The following is a 19,951-nucleotide window of genomic DNA, read 5'->3' as shown; positions in this document are numbered from 1 at the left end:
ACTGACGGTAGTTGAATAGTTGCTTTGTCTCTAGTCTCACTTGAACAGCAGTGAGTTCTGAGTAGCTTTGCGAAAAATTCTACCAATAAACCTTTCTGACATTTGTTCTATTTTCTCACCCCCGTTAGGTCTATACATCAGAACGGAGTATTTATTTATTTATACTCGAGCAATAATATATTTCCATGTTATTCCTAAATACAAGTTGTTTGTGCTGTGGAAAAAATAACGAAGGTTACGAATGTAGTACACTACATTCTACGGATGGTCCAGCGATAATTTTTTTCATACGTGATTTTCGTTGTATAACATTATACTGTTGAGGTAAGTTCATATTGATCAAGCACAAATTGAATTATGATTTCAGAAAACCGAGGCTTAAAACCACTCGCTGTAAAAACATGTCTACACCCTGTTGTTGCTGAAGGCGGGTGCGAAGCTGTTTTGTTTCTCGGTTGGTGGAGGAGCAAGCTGTGTTGTGGTACGCCAGCGGAAAGAAAGGAGGATTTGGGTGAAAAGGTGTGTTCGTTCTTAAAACAGTTATTTTCTTTAGAATGTATTATATTTTAAGAAAAATAAACACTTTATTGAAATATGTTTCAAAATAGGTTTAATTTATGAACCAGTTTCTCTAAGGAGCAAAAACAAAAACGTCTCTTAATTTATTTTTATCACCAGTGTTTAAACGTATTCAAAAAGACAACAACCAACAATCAGAAATATTCTACCTGCGAATTTATGTAATGAATCTTTCCTTCGAGCCTGTAGTTAACTTAGATGATCATTAACATGCAATTATAATGTACTTTACGGTTAAGTCACTCGTGTGGTTAATCACACAAGGTCAAGTGTACATATTATCCTGTAAAAAATAAATGTGATAAATTTTGAAGTTTTAATCGTGGGCTCTCTATATCCATAAGGAGAATCAAGATACAAAACAGAAGTTTTCTAAAACTATTGGTAATGACAGCGTCTTATGCAATCATATTATGAGTGACCCGGTCGTGGACCTAACTACAGATATAGTCACCCATCTAAGTCTGCTAATTAGTCAGCAATATCTATCGCCTACATGGCTACTTAGTTGAGTCTCTGTCCTTAGGATCAGCAGCCCCGCAGACTATCAATAGGTTGGGAACATTTTCATTTTGTTTGGTTTGAATTCCGCGCAAAGCTACAGTGTAAAGTTAGAGGGAAGGCAGCAACTCTTGAGCTCGTGTATGTGTGCAATATTCTCACAAAATGATTAAACAGGTATTACACCCACGTGTATTGAACTTAATTTATATATCAAATACAATTTTGTATGATGTATAAACTGAAGCTATGATGGTTTGATTTTTTGATAAGAGACTTACCTCATTCATGCTAATTAATAGGGAGAAATAACGTGAGAGTTAGGCTCAACGTTTTATAAAAACCGATCTCGATTATTTTATGATCTATGACCTATAAATTAAAACAACAGATGAGTTAGAAATTCTTCCAGTAAACATTTAAAATTATGTTAACTTTGTTTCTCGCTGTAGGACCCAACGCAGAATACGACATATCTTTCTTTGTGGCACTGCTCAGGTGAATGAGTCACAAGAGAATAGGTTTAGAACGTGATGAAAATGTGTTCAGAACACTAATCATACATACACGTGTATATAGACAGAGGACTGATTAGTCCGCTGTACTGTACGTACTTTTAAAACCCATAAATGTATCAAGGAGGATGATAGCATATAAAAAGGGCAAATATAATGAGTCATTCTCATAAAATATGGTGCATGAAACATGCGCTTTTATGGTACTACTTAATTAACTTAACGACAACATCGCATCATAATAATTTTGCATGGAAGTAATTTCGCACTTCACTACATAGCACAACCTTCACAACATTATAGAGTTGGTGTGACTTGTAACTAGTGTAAGTAATCTAAAACATACAATCTTCGCATTAAATATCTGGTTTTAATATTTTTACCACTGTTAATGTAAAGTATAGCTATGTATACAGATAAATACTACATTTGTATGTTCGTATAAATATTTACCTTAAGTGAAGAAAAACACTTTTTAAGATAGATCAAATGAAAGATTATGTGGTGATAATATTGTAGATTGTAGACATTAAGAAGCCAGTTATACTTTCCCAATATGTTTTGTAATGTAACCACTTACGTACTGATGTGTAGGAACGTAAGGTATTTCTAAGTATTTGCTATTTTATTTATTGTTAGAGCTTTTTAGTAATTTGGTCTTTGTAACACGAGTGATGAGCAAAGATATTCTGTTAATTTACAGTTTATAATACTTATAGATAAGGCTTTTATTCTCTATGATTATAATTAATTATTTGCCAGTAGTAACGGAACTTTGTTGCTTGGACAGATGCTGTTTTTACATTAAAGTATTACAAAGATCAGTATTAAACAATGTTGCTTGTTTTTTAATGAAGGACGATGGTTTCAATCTAATAATAAGAATATTAAATTAATAGTTCGACTGTAATAAAACACACAAGACAATAATAGTGGTTTACAAAAGAACAAATTAGTCTCATTATTTTTTTACTCTACATGTATTTAGCGACTCTAGAGACCACGCAAGCAGTTTTCACATTATCAACAGCAGTAGCTAACTGCAACAATACAAGTTTCGCACTGAGGGGAGTGAGGCTGTGTTCGTTTCGGGTAGAGTCAACATTCTTCAGTCTCCATGCGTGACATTATTTTGAAGGTTCACACCTGTGGCTGTCTAAAGGAGGTAGATTTTTTATGCTTTTAAAATGGCAAAGCTGTACAGTTGAATGATGCGTGACAACAGGTTCTGTTTCGGTCTGATGTAGCATACCCACATATATGTCTAATTTTTCAAACTGCTGTTTTGAGTATATATGAGCTAAATTAGTATGAATATTAACAACATAAACGTAAAATTACGAAATTTGTTCAGTTTTACTTCTACATTTGGTGGGAAAATATTCAATATGTGCCACAAAAACCTTTTTTTTTTCGCATGTTAAACTTTAAGGTTCTAAATATTAAATTATACAAAATTAACAATAACCTTTGCTCGAGGTAATTACACATATCAGAGCTAACGAATTAATTTAATAAAGAAAGCGACCAATAAAACTGTTGGTCTAGCTGGGAATAAGTAACGTCATAAAAGAGAATGCTCTGATTTATTAGTTGGGTAGCCTTACTGCTATCGATGTTTTCGACCATAATCCCAATAATATCTAACGAAGATAGAAAAGCTTAGAAAAATTGGAACTAACCTAATGTTAGTAGTATTAACAACAATATTAACTGAAGTATATAATATATTTAACATTTTGTTGCTTTTATTTATTTATTACGTATGTAGTTAATAATTCTGAAAATAAATATATATGTAAGAAACTTATGAGAGCACTAAAAATATTATATGTATTTTATATTTCAATAAATACTGTTAACGAAACTTGTATAATATGTTAAGTATTACAATTTCAAATAGACTAAAACTGAGTTAAATTGTAATTTAGACTTAGAAGTTAAATGAATTTCGATATGTACCCAATTTATGACACTTGCCAAGAAGACTGATACACACAGTTTCTTTCTTTTTAATTCAAATATATTTTAATATACAAACAATAACACAATTTATAATAATGGTTATTACAAATAATGTTCCATGAACAAACGTTTTACAAATGTATAAACAACATTGAGTCTTCTAGCTGGTCCGTAACTTCCTTGATATCTTATCAAAAGTTCTAGATGAGCGAATTAATTTTGAGTTGATGTAGTTACAATTCACTTAAGATGGAACTACCTAGGTCTGTATTCTTCTTTTATCGACAGTCACACGTTGAGTTCTTTCACCAATGAAGTTACAATGTTTTAACAAAAATATTAATGTTCGATGTGTATTCACTTAAGTTAAAATATTCGAAATTATAAACGTTCCTGGTCAAACATCTGAAGTCCTCGACTAATGAGCGTTAATCACAGCGATAGCTTTCGAAGTTTATAGTATACTAACTATAACAAACCAATAATGTATACTGCCTCTTGTAACGACGTGTTGGCTATATTTATGGGCGTGAGTAGAGTTTCTAGACATTTCAGCCTGCACAACAGTTTAGGCGATACATTAGTATTTACGTACATATATATATTGTTGATTCTTACACTTAATAATCTTCTGCAACTTTAGTGACTACGCAAGAATTTCGCAATACCGATTTAACGGTATTCGTTACATGCATTTCTAATTATAATTTTAACTTAAACGTACATCGATATTGAAAATGATATATGATAGTAAATCCATCACTAATATAAAGCATATAATGTAAATTTACTTAACAAAAACGCAAAAACTAGTTGTTTGCTTTATATACTGATTCTTTATTTTTTGAAACATTTCTAGATGTTTATTATTTCTTAATCTTATTATTATTATTCAATTTTTAAAACATAGACTCACACCCCAAAAATAACAAACAAATATAGATACCATATATTTACAGTTGTTACCATAGAAAATATAACAATCTGCCTCAAGAGATTTGTTTGTTTGTTTTTGAATTTCTTGCAAAACTATACGAGGGCCATATGCGCTAGCCTTCCCTAATTGATCTCCATCTCCAACTCTTGAGCTACTTTTTACCAAGTAATAGTGGGATTGACCGTAATATTATAACGCCGCTACAGCTGAAAGGGGTAGAATGTTTCGTGCGACGGGGATTCGAGCCCGCGACCCTCGGATTACGAGCCGAATGCCTAACTCACCTGGTCATGCTGGGCCACCTCAAGAGATATGCACAGTGTCGAATATCAACTCGACTGCAAATTTAATTTTTTATAGAGAACGGTTTTATATTCTGTTTGTGTTTGTAACAGTTTATGAGGGTGGATCGTGTAAAATACAAAAAATATTTTTTCATACGTGAAAAAGAAACCATGTAAATTACCTGATTTCTACAAATAACGTTGAGAGACAACACTCTAGCAAATATTCAATGTTACCAAAATCATTTGCGTTTGTTACGACCGTTCTGAGAATGGTATTAAATATTAAAATACATATAATCTTCCCAGGAATCACATGATCCTCAGCATTCTTTTAAATATCTGCATCTTTAGAGATTACCACAACCTGTAGTTAGGAATTGATGGAAGTGGTACTGTTTATTATCATAATCCAGTGCAAATCTAACCACGAGTATGACATTGACACTTATAACTAAGTATCAACTTGAATTAAGAATTAGTTAATTTCAAACTCTTGCATCAGACACGGTGTTAACAATAACTTTAATTATCAGAGATAGTTGTAAATGTCAGAAAATCCTGAGGGAGGTTAAAATTAAAAATTTACCACGGCTGACCATTGGTGGACAGAATTTGAACAACGTTGTGTTGATGACACAATTTTGATAGCTAATTTGGAAGAAAATATGCATAAAAAATGTAAAATTATTAGTGAAAGTGAGAAGAAGGGTTTATCTACTGTCAAAAGTATATTATGAACAGATAAGACAGGCCAATGAATTCAACTACCTGGATAACATTAGGTGATAAATGTAATCATAGAATAAAACGGATAACATGGATGGCAAAAGACGCATTTCTGAAAATGAAAAAGATATAAATAAGTAGAAAAATATCTATGGGATGAATTTAAGAGTTTTTGGACTATATCTTATTCCATTCTTACATATGCATTAGAATGATGGGCAATATCGCCAAGTTGTGTTTCATAAGGTGCATCTTGAAGATATACTGGACAAGTCACATCTCAAATGAAGAAATTTTATTAAAAGCAGGTTGAAGAAGGAAACTGCTGAGTAACACGAGAAAGAGACAGTTGATGTTTTGAAGACTCGTTATAATGAAAGGAAAAATCGAAAGTGTGATTGTAAGTGGAAAGTTTGAACTAAGGATAGACAGTGGATATATCAAACGTATAACTAAATGGATAAATGTACTTACATTGGAAATTCTTTGTGTCTCAAGGAGAAGAGATTAGTGGAAGATCACAGTTATCAGCCTCCTGTTTTGATATGATACTTAAAGAGATCTATGGAAGAGACACGCTCACCAATGTCCTGTTTGGATGTGGTGCATAGAAAAGGAGAGATCTGTAGAATAACATGGTTACCAACGTCTTGTTTGGATATGGCTCACAGAGAGGAAGAGAGCTCTAGAAGACTATGGTTACCAATATTTTGTTTGGATATGGTATATATATATATATATATATATAGATAGATATCTGCAGAAGACGGTGGCCACCACTGTTCGGGTATGGTTCAGAGAGAAATAAAAAGGAATAATTATCCGAGTAGAAATATAGCCTTAAAATCTCAATTTATGTTTACAGCAGAGTTAAGCTATTGTTGCATATGTGTGTTAAGATTTCCCAGAATGCCACGTCAACTATATCAAAAGACCAGTTTTATTATTCAAGAAAGGTGAAACGGAATTGCTAGCATTTCTGTTTTCGGGATGTTTCTCATGTGAAATGTAACAAAATATTAATTAAAGAATTTTGGAATAAGTTATTGAAATACAGAGACCGAAACATTTGATTATATGCGACAAATTAAGACCAAAATATTGTGTTTAAAAATTATTGTTGTCTTAGTAATATTAACATCTTTCTATTGACAGCTAGATTTTATTTCCTAGACTAATGGAAGTTTATTATATTTATGCACGTAGACAAGCTGTATATATATATTTTTTTTACACCGTTGTAATTCAGTACGGTTTTGTGATTACGTAAAGCTTTTCATCTCTAATGTATGATATACAGACCAAATCTCATCATGCTTTGTTTTTCTTTCAGTCGAATAAATAGTGTTTAATATATATAGATATGTTATATAATGATTCTGAGGACTTTGTTTTGTCTCACAATTCGTTTTTTTATAAACAATGTAGAATACCTTTCGATTCATCTTCTAAACTATAACTTCTATTAGATAAACAGTTACAAGATCATCTACCATAGCATCAGTTTAATATTTTATTCTAGCAATGCAGAATAATTGCTTTATGAATACACATTAGTAAGTATCTTTCAGGTTCTATTCGTAAATCTTTTTTCAATCATTGGAAAACATTTTATTAATCCATTGTTGTAGCGCAACATTTAATTTAATTTTGCATGTTCTGTGAAGTATTAAGTACCTTATCTTTCATACCATTTTTAATTGATCAATTCTTAGAAATGTATTGTGTTGTATTTGATAAGAAACTGAATAATTTATTTAATATATCTTGCTGAGACGCAGAAAAAAATGTGATTTTAATATTCTAAGCATGATTGTGACATAAAAATTCTATATGTTCAATGAAATGTTCCCTTTAGGATATATGTTTCAACGGACTACATGTAACAATTTCTTTTCAAACAATTCTTTATCGTTGTTACATTTAAGTAACACGTCTCGACAGTTTCACAAGAATGGATGCACGAACATTTCACAAATTGTTTTTCTTGATATTTTTCTTAAAGTTTATAAAACATATATGACATTGCAAAGTAAAACGTGATGAATAGCATTGTCGTATCCTAAGTAACACTTTATCCCTCTACTTAAACTTCATCGTAAAAAAGTTAAAAATTTTAGATTAAGTTTAAATTAGACAATCCATTACTTGTTACATGAAATCACGATTAGTGGAACTTCACACATATAGCTTAAGCCCTCATTAGTTCGTTAGGCTAAAGTTCCTACCCATCTAAACACTACAAGTCATTCCTCTACTGTGCACGTGTTCATGAATCAGTACTGTCATGTGAATTTACTAATTCTAATTGGCTCATCTAAAGAGTGATGGGATTAGCTAGAGGGCTAGATAAAGCGATAAAGAGCCAACTGTAATCTTTGTCTCATGTCTTTTTATGGCGTTTTGACTTAACAATGATCACATGCCTCTTTTATCTATCTGTGAAGTTAGGATATTACATTTAGAATATCTGAAAACATAGCCTTATTGGAAATAATGATTGAACGCCGTGGTCTGGCAGTTGAAGTGCTCGACTCGTAATCCGATGGTTGCGGATTTCAACACGCTTACCCTTTCAGCTGTGAGAGTGTTATAATATAACAGTCAATCCTACTATTAATTAGTAAAAGACTATCCCCATAAATTAGGTTGGACTAGCGTAGATAGCTCTCCAGTAGCTTACCGCGAAATTCAATAAACATACCAACAATGATAGAACGTCTTTCATTCTTACCGCTTGTAAAGTTATTTTTAAGCTGTTATCTCAATGTTACTTTGTTCATTGTTGAGTGTATATAATTTTGTTGTCTTAAATTAACCTTAAGCAGCAGGAAGAACTGACTTGATTAAATTGCTACAGCTTGATTCTGTATATTGTGAATAACTTCAATTCAGTGTATGAGAGAAGAAACTAGTTCTTACATTTTCTCAGTCATTTTGAGTAACTGTCTTTTCATACATTCTCAGACTTATGTTTATACGTAAACAGAAACATGCTTATTATCTGTGAACCAATGCAATTGTACTTATTGTTTCCCAGTCTACAAACGTTCGCTTCTATAATTGGATTTGAACCTTGCATATTATAATGTTTTATTGGTATACAAAGGTCAGGAAGACACAAAAATAGTGGAACTTTTGTATATCATTTGTTCTAATTGAAATTTAATTTTGAATAGCGTTCTGGTCACCTTATTCATAAATAATTAACTGAACAGAGTGACTCGTGTATAATTATTTAGATTGGTTGTATGTGATGTATATACATATGATTGCTTCGCTCTTTTGCTTAGGGAATCCCCTGTAATTGCTGTTTAATTTCAAAGGTATTAACTATAATTTGTTAAGGTTTACATTGTATAGCTATCTGTTCAATTCACGAATCTGTTTAATGACAATAATTTAGACCTATGCATATCATCACTGAACCACATTGGTTTAACAATTTTCCTCAAATTCTGGTAGATGGCATTATCACGCGCTCTGTCATGTAGACCTAGTTCTACTAGCAGCTAGCTCACGAAAATGTTTCAACTAATGTATCAATTAGTGAACTGGAACAAACTTCAATAAAATCTTCTTCTAAGTATAATCATTTTTAAATTAGCTCCACAATACAATTTCTCGCTATTTTGTTTCTTTTAGAGTTACCACAGAAAGCTGTATAAAACTATCCACAACCGTCTCTAATTTTAAATTAATACAGAACAGTGGTTTGGTTTGAATTATGCGCAAAGCTACACGAGAGCTATCTGCGCCAGCCGTCCCTAATTTAGGGGTGTAAAGCTAGAAGAAAGGCAGCTAGTCATCACTACCCATCGCCAACTCTTGGGCTACTCTTTGACCAACGAATAGTGGGATTGACTGTAACATTACAACGCCCCCACGGGTGAAAGGGCGAGCATGTTTGGTATGACGGTGATTCGAACTCGCGACCCTCGGATTACGAGTAGAGTGCCTTGACCACTTGGCCATGTAGTGACATCTATAGTGGAATAAACTATTAAACAGCTCCTACCGCTAACTTTTGGTTTACTCCTGTCTACTCGAATAGCGGAGTTTGACCGGCACTCTTATAGCACACTCACAATTACAAAGTGCGAAGCACTTTTTTTTTTTTTGGCGACGGGCAGCGAAGGATGAACTCGTAGATTTGCAGTCATAATGAACTAAACCACTATTAAACTTTTTATATATATATTCGACTTAAATTGTATATAGTGTAATTTATTGTACCCTGTCTATACTAAAAATGCGTCAATTTAATAAACAAACTGGGAATACTTAGCAAATTAATTTTAAACATTTTTACAATTTTTGATTTTATGTTTAACATTGGTTTTCATAGTATAAACTAATCGAACTGTCTATTTGTTTGACAAGTATCTTATCAAACCCTTATATAAAGATATTTATATCAGAAAATATGAACTGAAACTTTTCTTTGTAACTTTTAATCGTCATTCACGAGGGATTTAAATTTAGTTATATAACTTTTTTGCCACCACAGATATAGTAAAGTTGTTTGAATCTGATTAATGTCCAAGTTCTTGATTTTTAATTGCTGTCTATTAAGGCATGGTGTAGACTTAAGATGATCTTTGTGGTGCTAGCCATAATCATGAAGTAAACATTTATGTTGATGACCCAGTTTCTTCTACTCGCATCGTTAACTTACAGAAATGGGATGATATTTAGCCTAATATTAGCATTATAAGTATTTTTCAAAGGCTATTCAAGACTTCCTGTTAGAATACTATTTGGTTTATATGAATGAAAACAAAGGTTAGTATTCAGGCTACACAGGGACAAAATGGCAAGAGAAATTACGTATGGTCGGACAAGACTGTTGAGAAGGTTTGACATAACGGTGCAGCTGAATTCACGAAGAAGAGACTGTTGAATGGAATCCGAAAACTTCAAGCAATACGTTCTTGTATTTCCCTGCCCCAGCAGAGAAAAAACATGTCGAGGAGAAATGTTTTTCAAATGATATTATTTGTTATAAATGCATACTCACTTCGCAAATAAAAACACCTACAATAACTGTGTATTATTTTATGACGTGTTTTTCACGTGATAAATAGCACAGTATTTATGTTCTTTGTTTCGTTCAGGTCTATTACAAGAAATATTTATATTTGAACTTTTCTTTTTTTGTGAAGTATATTAAACAGAAATTTATCGTAACATGAACTGAATTTGTTATTATTACCTACCGGATGTCAAAGAGTATCATGATAAATTACGAGTGAATGCACATGTTCCATAAATCTATACTGAAACGACTTTAAATACCAAAAAATTAGGTGACAAATGAATTATTTAAAGCACAAGTGATGTACTGCAATCTGTTGTCTAGAAATAACGTCTATAAGAAATTAATTAAATGTATCCGTAAAATCAAGTTTCGCGTGTTAACACTGGCATATATTCACTATTGACATACTAAACAAGTATAAATACGAGTGTATGAAAAAAACACACACAAAAGAACAGAAACATGATGTACTGAAATTGACATTCTCGGTGGAGGTATTTGTTAGATCTGTTTTAAATCCATGTCGATTTTTTGCAATCTGTGTTCTATCGATCGATCGATCGGTATCTATATGATATACATGTACGTGATTGATCGAGGTTTATACGCAAGATCCGTAGAGCTGTGGACCTGGTTTATGTATTGGTTAAGTCTATTTATTTGCCATTTTCTCCTAAACTGAGAAAAAAAGAGTGACAAAAACTCCTGTACGCTTAGAGACATAAAGACGTGAATGTTCGTGATTCGTTGTTCTAACTTAAGTACAGTGGAATAAATTTACATTATGCAAACTATTTTCTTTATAATGCTGTGATAACTTGCACTTGATATTCCCATATAATGAAATTCGATTTATTGAGAACTATTTCCGATGCTAATTACACTATATGTTTAGAGTATGTTAAATGAGAAACATATATGTATGTTTTAAATTCATTATCTACAAATACAAATGGCATGAAATGCGTTTCGTATTCGAAAAACAGTTGCTACGCTCTATAAGTTATACTGCAACTAAATCTCAACGTTATAAAAACACTAGCAAATTAAAACAAGAAAAGTTTTACACTGTACTTTATTAGAAACATTAGAGCAGAAATCAGAAAAGGAAAAAAAAAAATTAAAGCAAAAGAGAGAAACCATGAATAACTTGACAAAATTAGGGGAAAAAAAATAGTAAATCGTATACTTGAAGGACACTTAACATTTTTGGACGATTACCTAATATTCGTCTGTCAAAAACTTCTTTCGTGGTTATTAATGTGATATGGTTTCGTAGTCATACATCACTCTGCGTCGGCGTTTCTCCCGGATATACATATATTTACCATAAAAACACATGAATAAAGGCGTACTGTAACATTCGAGAACTTTAAGTATAACTACAGCTTGTAAAGCAAAGTCAAGAATACTGTACAGCCAATGAAATACAATATTTTAGTGTGGTTAGAATACCACTAGTTTTTTGTTTTAACAGACAAGAATTAGGGTAGTGAAATTCTTCTACATTGTGGATTGAATTACCCAATTCTTCTTAAAGTGCCTGTTTACTAAAGTTGTTTAGGTTTTAAACAACTCTTACTTCGCCAACTTATCAGTACAAAGAGTTGTGTTAAGTTGATTTCTGAGAAATGAATGCAAACAACTAATAGAGCAACATTGTGTCCTGCTTGAGCCTGCAAGTCTTAGGGAAAGCAAACAACTGTCGTTATGAACCTAACAACAGTCTGTTTTAGTTAACAATTTGTCATTTATCTCGTAAGTGAATGAACAATATAAGAACGATCTAATTTTATAATACAATATATCAAAACATCTTTTGGTTAAAAGTAACGCACTAATGACTTTTCCTTTACTTAAAAAGCTTTTCTTTATATCGTTGTACTTTACCTATAAATTTTCCTTTTTTCTTTTTTAAAGGAAAACAATTTAAGAATCTTTATTCAACTTCTACTTCAGAGATCCAAAAAATCCAGTCGGATAGATCAATCGATAGATACTTTAGTTAACTTTAGTTAGACCAAGTTTGATACATCAATCGATATTTAGTTTAGCTGATTCTAGTTAAATATAGTTAGCTAGATCAACCGATAGATAGTTTTTCTGACCATATTAGATCCAGTTACATAGACCAACCGATAGATAGTTATTCTGATTCTAGTTAGTTCCAGTTAGATAAAACAATCGATAGACAGTTTAGCTTACCTTGATTAGATCCAGTTAGATAGATCAACCGATAGATAGTTCCTCTGAACCTAGTTAGATCCTGTTAGATAGATCTATTGATAGATAGTTCATCCAACCCTAGTTAGATCCAGTTAGATAGATCAACCGATAGATAGTTATTCTGTCCGTAGTTACATCCAGTTAGATAGATCAACCGATAGATAGTTATTCTGACTCCAGTTAGATCCAGTTAGATAGATCAACCGATATATAGTTATTCTGACTCTAGTTAGATCCAGTTAGATAGATCAACCGATAAATAGTTATTCTGACCCTAGTTAGATCCAGTTAGATAGATCAACCGATAGATAGTTATTCTGACCCTTGTTAACCAAGAATGTATATTATAGAAAGTAAGAAATGGATCCGTAATTATAAAAATTCATTATCAAACTTCCTCAAACAAGTATAATCGCGAAATGATTTTCGTATTTCTTATTAGAATAACAGTTCTATTCAAATTTCTAGTGCAATTAAAGTCCAGTGTAACAAAAAACAACAAAGAATTATAAAAATATAACTTTTTAGATTTTTACGAATAGGAAGGACCATAAGCTGAAGCCTTTAAATAATTTTGATAGTGAAAAAAGGAGAAAGTGTCATTATATTATTATGTATATGCATGGTTATGTGTATTCTTTGTTATATTACATTATTACACATATACATCATTATATTACATTATTATATGTATACATTATTATATTACATTATTGTATACGCATACATTGTTATATTAAATTATTATTTATATACATTGTTATATTATATTATTATATATATACATTGTTATATTACATTATTATATATAAATATTGTTATATTACATTATTATACGTATACATTGTTATATTACATTATTATACATATACATTGTTATTTAAATACGCACTTGAATATCAGTCATCATTTTTGGAAACTGTATTTATTTTTAAACAGTGTACTCTAGTCTCCCTTTCTTTGTGTCGACTTTTCCGAAGCTGACGTCATCTGTAACTGCAGCAGATGACTCTAAAGCGATCGCGACCAACTGCAGAAAGAACGCAGGAAGTCGCCCAAATCGATGGAAGTGAGGAACTAGCTGAACGAAAGATACATACAGTTCAGCCTGTAGACAGTTGTTGTTCTTAGGTTGAAGGTTCTGCGACTGTTACATTTTATGGGATATAGGAGGAGATATCTCACACTAGGTTCCAATGGAACTGTCCGATGAAAAACAAAACGGAATTCAACGATGAGGAAAAGGCTTAGAGGCTGTTTTGCTGGGCTCGTGCTAAACCTCCTGGCGGGTGAGTTATTGAGTTATCTTTATCGAAGCTGTTGTTGTGTTTTTGCTAATAAATAATTTTATTTCGTAAATCGATGCCTGTTTTGTGTATTATTATCCTAAGCATTAACAGGCAACTGCCTGTATTTAAAATGTTATATAAATATTACATACAAATCACTGTGGGAACTGAAAGTGCCTAATGTATATAAACATGTGGCGGGAGTAGACCTTGCACGACGAAATAACCTAATATAACTTACATTGGAGGGTGTGGCGAGCTATAGTGGATACTTCAATCACTGCATACGTCTTCCTATAATAGATACCACCTATTCTAACGCTTTATCAGTCCTTTTATTTTTACAGGCTGACCAAGGCTGACGTATAAAACATACTTTTGATTATATAGAACATTTACGAATTCATATGAGTAATTGGCTTTGTTGGATTTTAGATCGAAGAACTTACATAAATAATAGCAAATATTAAATCTATCAGACCTTTGACAGCCTTTAAAATGCATGAATTTACAAGTTGATATGTGTCTAAGGTCATGAATGCTTTATAATGGTAAGTTAACACGAGTATATTGCTTGTTTTCTGAACTGATTGGTGTATACGTGCATACCTATACACGCATAGGAGGAAAAGTCGAATTTTCGAGACTATTTGTTTAAGAAATGGAAACAAAATTATGGGATAACTTGTACATGTTTACATTTATGTATCTTGGGAGTTTCCAACGGTTGTGCAACATACAGAAACTAAAAAAAAACTTTGTGAAGTTTAATATATGTTTATATTATATTTCATTTAAAATAACTAGGCCATACAAACCATTACTGGCATACATACAAGTACAAACACAAGTATCAGTGCACATATGATTGTCACACGTGTAAGATCTGAAATTGTTTGACTTTGGAAAAATAAGAGTTGTGATGTATTTGTTTAAGGTGTTTAAGATTGTTAACGGAATTGATAGTGTTGATACACCATCTTTTTCACATTTAATGGTGAGAATGGTAGTATTATATAAATTTTGACAGTGTAACAGTCATTTTCAGCTAAAATACCTTTATTTTTTTAACATGGTGGTTGGCCTTTGAAAGGGTTGCCTTCAGCCGTGGTGAATGTAATTACTTTAAAGGAGTTTATTGGACAACTTTATAAATATTTAAATTTATTTTAATTTAGTGGATGGAATGCCTTAAACAGACGAACAGCCCCTTCAAATTATACGTATATACATATGCAAACATACCTACATAAATGTATAATAACCAATCCAATTCGTGTAGTTGATAAAAGATAGGCCACATATAAAAATTATATTTTTCTTCGTTAATTTGGATTATATATTGTTTTGTTACACAAGAGCTGTTTTAGAATTTACATTGTAACAAAATGATTGCAATCTTACGAGCTTGATATTTACTTCACCAACTAATCATCTTATAAATTAAGTGGACTATAAGTTTATAGCAAGGTTTAACAAACCTCAAGTGTGTATTTACACTTTTGGTAAATGAAGCAAAGCCTCGTTTGATAAAATCAGTTTCACCTGAAGAGTTGACGTAGAATACCGAGACTCCTTTGCTTACGTTAGTTACATGAAAGTTCGCTGAGATTTAGTTACTTAGCTGATTACATTTAAATTATTTTGTACCATTAGAATCCTGTTATAGTATTTTTATTTGTATCTAAGGTTTTCTCACGTTTAGATATATAATCTCGTCCATGTACCTCGGAAAGTGAAGTATCAGTATACTGTGGACAGGTTTAAAACGATCTTTGAAGTTCATGGTGTAAAATTATTTTTTTGCTTGTTTTAGAATTTTGTGAAAATCTAGACAAGGGCTAATTGTATATAGCTCTCCCTAGGTTTTAGTTAACAGACTAGAGAGAAAGAAGTTAACAGCTCCGATCACCGACTTTTGATCTGTCTTTCTCTTACCAAGTAGTTGGATTTGACTGTCACTCTTATAGTACATACACAACTATAAAGTACGTAGGCGTTTATGCGACAACCAATCAGTTCTCTGATTCTTGATCCAGATATATTAACCTCTGGGCCACGCCCAGCTCAATACTCGTAAGCACGTGTTTTTGCGTATACTAAAAAACCTTTAATCGAACAGAAGATAAAATGCGATTTTAAAAATAAATAAATAGGTTTTTGCTCTAAGAAAAATAACTAATTTCCGGACTGGCTTTTACACGTCTATCTCAAGCCCAATGAAATATACTCTGATCATACAAAGAGCATTTTTTATTTGAGTCGCCCTTCTTGGCACAGTGGTATGTCTGCAGACTCATCGCTAAAAACCGGGTTTCGATACCCGTGGTGGACAGAGCACAGATAATTCTTTGCGTAGCTTTACGCTTAATTCCAAAACAATAAATTAATATTTGCGAATTGCCCGTTCAAAATGAAGGGGCAAAAAATATCACCCCTACCCATAATATACCCTAACCTCGCACTTGATAGCTAATTGAAATAAATAAATTTTGCGAAACCAATCTTGTCCTACAAAGAGGCAGAAAAGTACACTTAAGGCAGTCAAACATTTGTAAATTTCCTTGTGAGCCAATCAAAATTAAGATCATTCAAGAAATTAATTTGTGGTGTACTCATAGACTGATCATCGGTAAAATATCAATTACATTAAAGATTTATAATATATAGAAATGCTATTGCGTTTTGGTAACTACGTTCTATTAACGTTTTCATGTTATGTTGCTTAGCAAAAAAGCATAACCTAATATTGTTATTATTTTATATACTGAAAGTATAAAATTAAATATATAGACAACAAAACTGTAAAAATATTTTGTTGTTTCCTTAATTTTGTCTTCGTTGATTAAAGAGGTTTGTTTTTTATTAAAATAACATAATTATGAAACGATTTAAGTTTAAAAGTGAATTGAAAATTTTACTTTCATGATAAATTTTAAATACATAACTCTAGGCTAAGTGATCCTAGATAGAATAATTCCATTGCTATCTCCCTATTCTATCTGAATAAATGCATTTTGGCTTTTATGACCTCCTATTTCGAGGACGTGATGTGACACACACACTGGCTTTAATGTCGGTTAGATGATTTTAACATTTGGTTTGTTAGTGAAAAGCAAGTGTGAAACAACTTCTGCTTTGTTATTGTTTAATTGTGATTAATGTAGATGCTCACATAGTTATGTGAGTAATGTATATATAGTTTCTATGTATTAACATTGTGGTTTTAACGTAAATGGATCTTTAAGTCCTGGTCATACTCTATATAATAAGGTCAAAGTACGAGGATATTCATGGATACCTTTTTACAAACCTGGGAGAAGATTCAAAGGAAGTGTCTCTTACACGTTTTGTTATGTACCCTGTAAAGCCTCGCGGTGATAAGTCCGCTGGGTTATAACACTAACTGTCCGATTTTAATACCCACTGAGGGCAGAGTGTAGATAACCTATGGTTCTAATTCCATAAGATATAATAAGATTCAAGATCAAAAGAAAACAAAATAGTTGTAGGTAAGCGATTATTAACCAGTGATCCTTAAGAAAATAAGGTACGATATGTAAACACCTTTCCCTGACATACTTTGATCAAGTACCTTCATGAAAATAATAACAGTATTAAATCTACTTATGACGAACTTGAACTTGGCTACAACTTATACTGGAACTGTTGAAAACACATTCACTTAACATTTAATATTTCAAATGAGAATATTAAGCCTAATGGTTTCAATGCCTCTCCAGCTTGCAACATTTTAACCGCAACTTCTGGAAAGACATACTTAGCCATTTATTTAAGTATGTTTCTTTGTTTCTGTTAATCTGGTGAGCTCAAAGCGTTTATATTTAGAAACTTGTTCATTCACTCGTATTGCCTGTAACACTAGACATGAAACTTCGGACAATAACAACACAAACTTATTGTAATAGTAACAAAGAAGGAAGTCACTGTTTTATTACCTTTTTGTAACTTAACTTATAACAGTAAATATATAGAATTTTTCATCAAACAATACTTTTAAAATGAAAGCCAATATTTCCAATGAATTTCGCACTTTAAAATAATTGCATAATATATCGTTTTTTATCGAGTATAGTTCTGATTATTGTTTCGTATTCACAAAAACTTGGATGAACGTGTTTATATTATCAGGGCTAATATTTTAACATGGTAATTGTGTTATCAAAACTAGTCGGCTGTAAGTAGTTATAAATACCTGACTTTTCATTGCGTTAAAAATGTCTGTTTTTGTGTTGTTACTTGTAATATAGTAGCACAATGTGCATGAAAAGAAATTATAAAAATGATTAGAACTCAATTATATTGACTTTTGTCGGATAAATTTAAAAATAGATATTTGTTTCATTCTTAGATTAGACCAAATCATCGGTTTGAAATAATGTTAATAAATTCAGTCATTTACTCTGAACATGTATGTTAAGATGTCATAACTTCAACAGTACATATGTTGTGTGGAAGGGAAATCGAAATACGTGAATACTACTTTTTCGATAATAAACTTTATACACAGGTATTATAATTTTCAGTTAACGTTGATTACGATTTTAAACCCATACATTTTGTAGAGTTAAATATAGATCACTCTGTTCTTATTACTGTTGTTTGGTACATGTAAAAGTTTGATAGTGATAAAGTCGATGATACTTGTACATGTTTAACAGTAATAAAGTCCATAATACGTGTAAAGGTGTAATTGTATTAAAGCCCATGATACATGTAAAGGTTCAAAGTAATAAAGTCCATAATACGTGTAAAGGTGTAATTGTATTAAAGCCCATGATACATGTAAAGGTTCAAAGTAATAAAGTCCATAATACGTGTAAAGGTGTAATTGTATTAAAGCCCATGATACATGTAAAGGTTCAAAGTAATAAAGTCCATAATACGTGTAAAGCTGTAATTGTATTAAAGCCCATGATACATGTAAAAGTTCAAAGTAATAAAGTCCATAATACGTGTAAAGGTGTAATTGTATTAAAGCCCATGATACATGTAAAGGTTGAATAGTAATAAAGTCCGCAATACATGTAAGGGTTTAATAATAATAAAGTCTATTTACACAACCAAATATTAATAAACTCTTTTCTATTTTTTTGTTATTTATCGATGCCTAGTTAAGATAGTTTTGTTACTTACAACTGTAAGCTTTATAAACATCAGTAATTGTTTAATTGTGTAAAAGTAATAGTTTTACTTGGCTGATTCTATTGTGATTCTGAACCGTATTGGCTTATAGAGCGAATAGTCCAATGAATCTAAAACAAAAGCATTTTTTGCTTGTTTACTGCCCAGGGTAACCTAGTTATTGCCTTGGAAAATTTACAGAATGTGGCTCTGGTGAGAGAGGGAAATGATTTTTCGAGAAAGACAAACGCATGGTAAGGCACCTGGAAAGATCAATCGATAAACAAGGACTTCACAGTGGGAACCCCCTCTGGGTACCAGGAATAAGCTTGAATCTGTATAGGAGTTGTGTCAGTGTCTTGGAGATTTCTGTTCTTGCTGATTTTACTGATAAAAACGTACTTCATTCCGATGTTGCTAGGATAACTTTTGTAATGACAAAAGCATTGTTCAGGTGACGGATCAAGTTAAAAGACATCTTGGGTGAAAATTGTTCCTTCTCTTAAACACACACGCAGTCACTAAGGTTGCAATAACCTCTACAGTACGAATTGGAAAAGAGTGTATGTGACCTGAGTGTATGTACGAGTGAGGCCTGAAAGTGACATGGTAATAATAACATGCTTCTTGTACAGGTTTGGGAATGAAAGAACATTTTTGTTCGTAGGAAAGCAAATATTTGGAAAATACCACAAAATAAATCTACGTTGTACGTGAATTTTTTCGAAAACAAATAAGCA

At 31.9% G+C, this 19,951-nt stretch overlaps 1 protein-coding gene across 4 annotated transcripts in view; it reads left to right on the top strand.

Moving 5' to 3' along the window:
- The first annotated feature begins 13,765 nt into the window (after positions 1-13,765).
- The window catches only part of LOC143225217 (irregular chiasm C-roughest protein-like), an 83,310-nt gene continuing 77,124 nt past the window's right edge, over positions 13,766-19,951 (top strand). For 3 of the 4 annotated variants that reach the window (XR_013013691.1, XM_076454241.1, XM_076454242.1), the window contains exon 1: positions 13,766-14,066. Coding sequence is in view for 3 of the 4 variants with exons in the window: in XM_076454241.1 (XP_076310356.1) it covers positions 14,012-14,066 (55 nt within the window). In the remaining variant the exon portion in view is untranslated. The remainder of the gene's footprint in view (positions 14,067-19,951) is intronic. The other variant, XM_076454240.1, reaches the window with a different exon arrangement.

Source organism: Tachypleus tridentatus, chromosome 9, assembly GCF_004210375.1.
Source record: "Tachypleus tridentatus isolate NWPU-2018 chromosome 9, ASM421037v1, whole genome shotgun sequence".
Classification (NCBI taxonomy): Eukaryota; Metazoa; Arthropoda; class Merostomata; order Xiphosura; family Limulidae; genus Tachypleus; species Tachypleus tridentatus.
This window is presented reverse-complemented; position numbering and strand designations above follow the sequence as displayed.